General features: G+C 46.0%; 1 protein-coding gene across 2 annotated transcripts in view; it reads right to left on the bottom strand.

Moving 5' to 3' along the window:
* LOC121689325 (rabphilin-3A-like) overlaps positions 1-8,493 on the bottom strand; it is a 37,617-nt gene that overhangs the window by 9,137 nt on the left and 19,987 nt on the right. For both annotated transcript variants that reach the window (XM_042069042.1, XM_042069043.1), the window contains exons 7-11: positions 7,756-7,839; positions 6,628-6,787; positions 4,729-4,773; positions 3,505-3,696; positions 2,549-2,698 (exon numbers count right to left, since the gene is read on the bottom strand). In XM_042069042.1, coding sequence (XP_041924976.1) covers positions 2,549-2,698; positions 3,505-3,696; positions 4,729-4,773; positions 6,628-6,787; positions 7,756-7,839 — 631 coding nt within the window. The remainder of the gene's footprint in view (positions 1-2,548; positions 2,699-3,504; positions 3,697-4,728; positions 4,774-6,627; positions 6,788-7,755; positions 7,840-8,493) is intronic.

Below are 8,493 nucleotides of genomic sequence, written 5' to 3'. Positions count from 1 at the left end.
GCCTGCCACAGGAGAAGGAAAACCAGCCCGTGTTTCAACCCGACAAGACAATCCACCCTATGGCATTTCACCCAACAGAAAATGGCAGCTATAATAAACCGACTGAAAAGGGAGGTGGGGAGCAGACGTCTCCCAAGCGTCAGGTCCGTGGTGTAACACGTGTAAGTCTCCCAGAATACATGATTTACCTGCAGCCAAAGCAGGCTTATTTCAGTCTCTCTATCTGCCGCCTCGACTCACCGATATTGATTCACACGTTTCGGCAACACAAGGGCACCATTTGTCAACCTAGCTGAGACAGAAGTGCTTTTATAGACAAGAAAAGCAGTCTCAATCTCTCTCTCTCTCTCTCTCTCTCTCCATCTATCTATCTATCTGTCTGCTCTCCTATAATCAGCTCTGAAGTCTATCTGATGTATGGCAGGTTGGCTGTGTGGTGATGGGACAGATAAGTGGGTGAATGAACTCCTCGAGCCAGCGATGACATGCAGAGTTACAGCTGGACAGTGGACATAAAGCCGAGGTGACGCATCGGACCGGGAGCGCACGGGGCGTAGCGGAGAGCCAGATGGCCGGCAAAACACCGGGCGTTCGGACAGATGTGATGCATCGCGCCAGGTCTCGCATCAGCGAAACATCGTTTACGAGAAATGATAGCTGTTTCCCCGGCCCAGCTCATGAAGTATTCATAAAACACAGACGGAAACAGAAACACCCAGGGACGCACGCTGACAGTGTGTACACGGATGGGTAGAGTAATAGTTCTTTATCACCAAACATCTCGTAATCAATCGGCTCAGTATCTGTTTCCAAAACAAAAGCTCCTGTATAAAAAATGTCACAAAACATGCCCTTATTAGAACAAAATGTGAGAATCAATCGTTGGTCACAGATAAATCTTTTACATTATAACTATGTTTTATATTCATTATTTATTCTTAATTTTAAAACATGTCTTTGTAGAACTAAATGTATGAATGAATCTCCGGTCACAGACAAATCTTATACATTATAATTCGGTTTTGTATTCATTACTACTGCTGACACATTAATCATTCATTTGTATTTCTAAGTCAATCATACATTGTTCTGTTTTGTCCTGTGCATGAGGGTATAGAAAGTGCTCAGAAGCCTTAGACAGCCAGTGTAGGACCTCATTTGGTTCCCCTCATTTATTACAAAGTTCACAAAGGGTCATTGTTTAAGATGAGAATCATTTCTGACAAGGCTTCATGGGGGTGTCAAAAGATCTCATTTCATGGTAACTGAACTCATTGATGGACTGCAGCTCACAGACCGAAACAGGAAAACAACACATCATCATCATCGTTTCTTTTCAAGTGATGGATGTGGCCAAAGAGAAGTGATATCTTAAGGTGAAAGTTCCACCAGGAAGACTCATAGGTTATGTCATCCATTCACTGATTACAGTACTTCTAACCAATAGGCGGCTCACGCTTGTCTTTAAAGTGTAACGTCTCATACACCTCTCTGGAGGAACTATTATATTCTCACAAAGCTGACCAGATAATAGCCCTATCCCACATGTCAGTTCAGTGTACAGAACTAGAGCTAACAACTGTTAGGACGTTCTTAGAAAGTGTCTTATCATTTTACCAATACAGAATATTGAAAAAGAAAGTAGCGTGCCAGTACACCAAAATGTAGTAGGCCATGACCAACATGGCAATACATCACATAACAGCAGGCTTACTGTATCCTGGTCATCGCTTTCCTCCGTCCAGAATGTTTGCTTTTAACAGCAATTTATTTGTTGTCACCAGCAGGGGATTTGTTGACCGTAACCTTGTCACATCCACGGCCAGTTTATTGGTTCAGATGTGCCATCAAACAGACAAATGGTTCCCCTGATTTTTGTGTCCTTTCTGCTTATTAAATGGACTGAGTCGAGCAGGGAGACTACGTCACAGTTGCCTTTCACCTGCTTTCAGTCACAGCGGTTGATCTTTCTTCAATGAATCCGATAAAATATGTTTTTTTTTTACCATCAGCTGTGCCAGTGCAGGAGGACAACGGTAAAGTACTTGTAGAAACATGGCTGCTTGGCGTGGACCCGTGGGCCGGCACGACAGATGGGCTTTACGTGCGTTTCTTCACCCCTGTGATACACCAGGCCTTTAATGCTGCAGCTCTCCTCCGCCACACACGGATTAAGATGGCGCGCAGACCTTCTTTCATGGCAGAATGTCACAGTGCTGCAGTTTAGCTCAGTGCACTCTGCCAAGCTGAGACAGGCATGGCCATTACTAACTCTACAGAGTTTTATATAAAAACACACATATTCACCTTGAGGTAAGACATGACTTAAATGTACTTGGACATTTTAATTTTCCAGGGTATATACAATACATAAGTTAGTTACAGTAGTAAAATAAAATAACTATCATATAGCAACATCTGTTATATTTGAATAATTGAGCATTACATGCATGCTATAGTGACTATGGTGAAAATCATGACAAAAAGTAATTTGCACATAGCATCAGATGTTAGCTCCCTAACCAATCCAGTAAAAGTGCGTCCTTACTTCCTTCATCGGAGTCGTAGTCGTTGGCGTCGTCATCGGCCTCCTCTTGGCGTGGCTGGGGCTGGCGGGCAGGTGGGGGGTTGAAGGCAGCGGGCTGCCTCCTCTCCTCCCTCACAGCAGGGGGCGCTGTCTGCTCTCGAAAGCCGGGCTCTGTAGGGGAGCAGCACAGGTCACGGCTAACAGCGCTGTTCCACATGAAAAATGCATGGGGTCATTTGCCCTCCGCAACACATCCAGAAAACACTAGTGCTGACGCCAGAGAGACAGCAGGACCCGGGGAGGTGCTGGCTCTGATCTGGACCACATCCGTCCCTGAGTCAGATCTCTGGAAAGATTCCCTACTTCAGTTTATGCCTTTTTAAGCTTAAAGGTGCAGTATTTTATTAGAACCCATAACCCTTTTTGTTGAATTCAGCAGGATTTTCCACACATTCTGAACTGTCTGAGTTGCGTTGAGCTATCTATCCAGTGTGTGTGTGTGTGTGTGTGTGTGTGTGTGTGTGTGCTAAAAAAACAGGTGTTTTTGCACAGTCCTAGTTCTATAAACTGGGAACACTCAAAGTGGTTTGGGCTGAGCCATACTCTTGTCCAGCAAATCAACAGTGTTGCTTTAGGAGTATGGAAAGAAACGGAGTATTTGATTTGCTGTTGTGCTGAAACATCAACACCTTCTCCCCAGGATTGCCAACTGCACCATTAAGGACAGAAAGATTCCATATACCTAATAACACTACAGTACAGTACACTATTCTAAAAGCTTAATCTCCGTCCCTTAGACACTTTCTCTTTGTTTCAGCAACTGTCTTCAGAGTGAGTGAAGCGTTTTTTTTTTTTAATGGGATTATTTAGTCCAGTAAGTTGGCCCTCGTCCTCGCTCCTCATGTCAGCGTTTGTGATTTGCTGACCCTGGCCAAACTGCCTGCGTGAGCTGTGTCCGTGCCCAGACCGGGTCTCACCCTGCTGGGCCGCGGGGGCCTGCGCGGCGGGGCCGGGTCTGGAGCTCTGGACGGTGACGGCCCTCTTCATCACCACGGGACTGTCCTCCGCTGCGTAGGGCTCGGCCGGTTTGGGAGGCAGCGTCGGTTTGGGAGCCACGCTGGGTTTCGCGGCCACGGGTGGGTGACCAGCACGCCCCGACACCTCCGTGTCTGTGGAACAGACAGACGCGCGAACACACACACACACGCACACACACACACACACACACACAGACACACACGTACAGAAGCAGGCAGGCCCATTACAGACACACGCACAAACGCAGAAAAGCATGTGTGCATACATATACATATACATTCAGAAACACAAAGAGAGGCAAACACACACACACGCACATGTGTATACACACATTAAATATTATACATTCACACGCAAACACATACACACACGCACATCCATTGTCCAGAGACACACTTTTCTCTTGCAGCCTATTAAGCTCTGTGTTCTGACTAGTTTGATGTTTTTCGATGCGGGCTCCAGTGCGAGGCACTGACCTACATACAGTAACGCCACACACACACACACACACACACACACACACACACACGCACACGCACACGCACACGCACACACACACAGCCGCGACGCCCGGCAGCTCCGCGGCCCACTCTCCACTGCATTATCTCCTCATTGCATTTTCACGCACCATTCTGTTTTACGGACACATAAAACAGACATTCATTTATCATGCTGCCAGCCCAGGGCGTGGGGACGCTGTGCTTTCTGACGTGATTTTTCTCTCTCGCTCATTTTTTTTCCTCCTTTCGCCTGAGGTAGTGTGTACCTGTGGGGCAGGAATGTTACTCCTTGTTCAGGCTCGCGCCGTTAAGACACGGTGATGAAAGTGAAGGAGCTATGCAAATCCGTGTGTAAACACTCTTGAGCTATGAAGTGCTGATATGAAAGACAGGGGTGACTGGCTGACTGAATGAAGTTTTTTTTTCCCCTTCACATTTGGATGATGTGGGGGGGGGGGGGGGGGGGGCATTGCACAAGCAGGCTGAACTAAGACGAGCAATCAGCTTCTCAGTGCAACCAACTGAATAAAATCTAGTTGAATGCAGAGTGTAATATTATGACATAATATGAAGCTGAAGTGAAGCGATAGTGATGTGTGCATGGGTCAAGTGTTGGCCTCTGTGGCCAGGCTGTGTCCAGGCCCTGGTGGTGTGCATACTCACTTGCAGGCTGTGGTCCGGCTGGGGCAGCGCGAGTCTCCTCTGGACCTGCAGGAGAATAGGAAGATGATCCACTCCATTATCAATGTGATCAGCTCCTTATCATGAGATGCACAGACCCTCAGCCCCTTCATCATGATCCTCTGTTATACTGTTACGCTAATGGAAGGTCCCAGCCCAGCCAGATACTTTATCAGATGCCCACACACACACACACACACACACACACATTATGGTATCATCATTATGGTATTATGTGCACTGTTATCTTCCTGTCTTGCTCTCTTGTTATTAAAGGATCATGGCATTCGTTTAAGTATCATGGCGTCTGATCCACTTGTTGTGACTCACAGCCATTAAGCCATCACGTTCCACTTCCTGCCTCTCATGTTGTCTTTAAATAAACTCCGAGACATCATTGTGTGCGTTCTTTTTTTGATTTATTTATTTTTTGTTTGTTGCCTTCCTCACTTGGAAATGGAGTCGTCTCACAAGTGTTCTCAGCCGTCCTGCTGCTGTACACAGCACACAGAGCCACGGCCCCTTCCATTGCCAAACTGCATTAGCGCTCGTCTCTCCCTTGTCTAATTCTATTTCCACTTATGGCTAAAATTAGATTACGCTAAAATGAAGATCATCGTGGAGAGAGAGAGAGAGAGAGAGAGAGAGAGGGAAAGAGAGAGAGAGTGAGAGAGAGAGAGACAGAGAGAGTTAAAGCTCCTGCCGTCTCTTGTGCGTGGCTTTGATGCTTTAAACAGGCCGAGGCCCGAGGACTGACACCCCACAAGCGTTCTGTCTTTGTTCTGATGAAGACCTGGATCAATTATTCACATAATTGATGATGGCGCTAAATGAATCACCCATATGGGTGGCGCGCCACATCTGGTTTCTGTGTCTCATTCTGGGCTGATTTTGCATGCAGCCGATGAGGATCGCTATCTTCCTTTTTAAAAAAAAATACAAATAAAATAAATCTCTCTGTCCTCGCTTTATCGCAGCTTGCAGAAGATGGAGGAGTCACTGACGCTCATCAAAACACTGTCTCATTTTTGTCAGATTTCTGATGTGACATTTTCGTTGTCATGGTAAAAAGAGAAACAGAGATAGTGTGTGCAGTCTTCCTTTGTGTGCGACTATTGTTAATTACCAATATGCTTGGTTCCACTATGACTTTTATAAACAAGTGTATTAGTGGATATAGTATATGTTTAACCACAATGGTCAAATGAATTGTTTTGTCTTCTTGAGCAGGACGACTATTTTGTGTATGACTGTGTTTCTGGATGTGTGTGAACACGTGTGTGTCTTGGCTATCTCAGTGGCCTGATTGCGAATACATCTGTTTGAGTAACATTGTGGATGTATATGTGTGTTTTTTATATTCTAAAGATTTAACTACACCTGTGGCCTTTGTGTGTGTGTGTGCCTGTGTGTGTATATGCAAACCTGTGTGTGTCAGTGTGTGTGTGTGTGTGTGTGTGTGTGTCTGTGTGTGTATATGCAAACCTGTGTGTGTGTGTGTGTGTGTGTGTGTGTGTGTGTGTGTGTGTGTGTGTGTGTATGCAAACCTGTGTGTGCATGTGTGAGTGTCCGTGTGCGTGTGTGAGTGCGTGTGCGTGTGTGTGTGTGTGTGTGTGTGTGTGTGTGTGTGTGTGTGTCTGTGTGCCTCTGTGTGAGTGTGTGTGTGTGTGTGTGTGTGTGTGTGTGTGTGTGTGTGTGTGTGTGTGTGTCTGTGTGCCTCTGTGTGAGTGTGTGTGCGCGTGTGTGAGTGTGTGTGTGTGTGTGTGTGTGTCTGTGTGCCTCTGTGTGAGTGTGTGTGTGAGTGTGTGTGTGTGTGTGTGTGTGTGTGTGTGTGTCTGTGTGCCTCTGTGTGAGTGTGTGTGTGCGCACTGTGAGGCAGACCTGCGGCCTGTGTGTGAGGCTGAGTGGAGGCAGCAGCAGCAGCAGCAGGGGCTTTGATCTGTGAGGCCGCCGGCGGTTTGTGCTTGGAGATGGGCATGGGTGAGGGCAGGAACTGCTTGGGGAAGCCTTTAAAGAACCAGGCACCAGACCGCTTCCACACCTGTGTCGGCAAAACACACACACACACACACACACACACACACACACATGCACACACACACATGCACACACACGCGCACACACACACACACACACACACACACAGAATCAGAAATCCATCAGAATTCCCCTCTCCAGTGAGAGCACTGCAAAGGTACCTGACATTCAGTCTGATCACAGTTTTGATCTAAATGCCTTTTTCTCTGAGCGATTCTTGATCAATTCTTCATTCCGAGAGAGATGTTTTTATCCAGCCCCCACCCACACGCACACACAGCCCACCACCATATTGATACACTGATGCATGAAATCCAACGGCCGTCTGTAGTGGTGTTGAGATTGCTTTGTTGAAGCCATATGAGTGTTTAATGTTATTCTTGTCCACATGAGTGATTAGACTCACGGTGCCTAAGAGCTGTCCCAGCCATGAACCCTGGAAGCCATACCTATAGCTGAGCCCCCGAGGCTACGACATTGGAATTAATCCAGGCCTTGCTAAATGACGCTATTATGTAGGCTACTGTGTCTATGCATTATGTATTACCAATTGTGCTGTGTGTGCATTGAATTCTGCTATAAGAAATCAGTTAGGGTGGTACAAGGGTGGGGTGGGGGTGTAGGAGAGCTCATCTGGAGCTGGAGGTTGTAGATGGGGCTTTCTTTTTGTCTCCCGCCTGCGGTTGCTCCCATTCTTTCTATTTCTGTGGGGCGTCTCTCTCTCTCTTTCTCTCTCTCTCTCATTTTTTCTTTCATGCTCGGCCGCTCCCACATGCCATCGCTGTACATTTGCAGCACACGAGCGGTGCTCGCACACACACAAGCATGTGAGTACACGCACACACACACACACACTCACACACTCGCAAACACACCCACACACACAAAAATCCACACATAAACATGAACACAAACAACACACAGACACACATACTCTCTCTCTCTCTCACACACACATTCTGTCTGTCTCACCTCTCTCTGTTCGCTGCAGATGTTGCACAGCCACACGGCGCGGGGTTTACTGCTGGCCTGAACTCCACACTTGGAGCACATGCTCTAGACCAGGAAACAGGGCAGAGGACCTCTCTGGTTAAGGATCAGCACATCACACCACTACTTGATTGGCTTCATACAGTTGAGTGTATTGATCTTGGTCTGATTTGTCACCAGAATGTTTTCCATTAAAGATTAGGTTCTGTAAATCTGTAAATAACCAGTGAAGCTACATGCCTTATGTGCTGTATCTTAGTCGATAAAAATGTACTGGATCTGAATCAGTGAGAAGTAGTCATTAGTCAAAATAGTCATTAAAAATGGGTACAGAACCTAAACATGCTGTGTGTATTATGGACTCAATAATGTATCAATGTGTCTATATCAATGTGTCTGAAAGTGATCAATCAAAAAGTCTCAAAACAAGATAAAAATATCATTACAGATTGTGAAGTGATTGTGGCAGTTACCACTACCACTGCTACATCTGGTCAATGCTTTCAGAATAATAAAAAAAATGTTTTATTTTAGCACTGTGAATAAAAACTCCATAAATGCTTGACTAAAACGTACAAAGAAATGCTGCTTTTCAATCCCACATGCCAGGAGGGCTATTAAATTGATGGAGCTGAAGAATAATTGCATAAATTACAGTATGTCAGTTGGGCATTTTAAACAGCCAACATGACGGACCATATTTTAGGGTCATAGTCTGTG

Source organism: Alosa sapidissima, chromosome 18, assembly GCF_018492685.1.
Source record: "Alosa sapidissima isolate fAloSap1 chromosome 18, fAloSap1.pri, whole genome shotgun sequence".
NCBI classification, from domain to species: domain Eukaryota; kingdom Metazoa; phylum Chordata; class Actinopteri; order Clupeiformes; family Clupeidae; genus Alosa; species Alosa sapidissima.
This window is presented reverse-complemented; position numbering and strand designations above follow the sequence as displayed.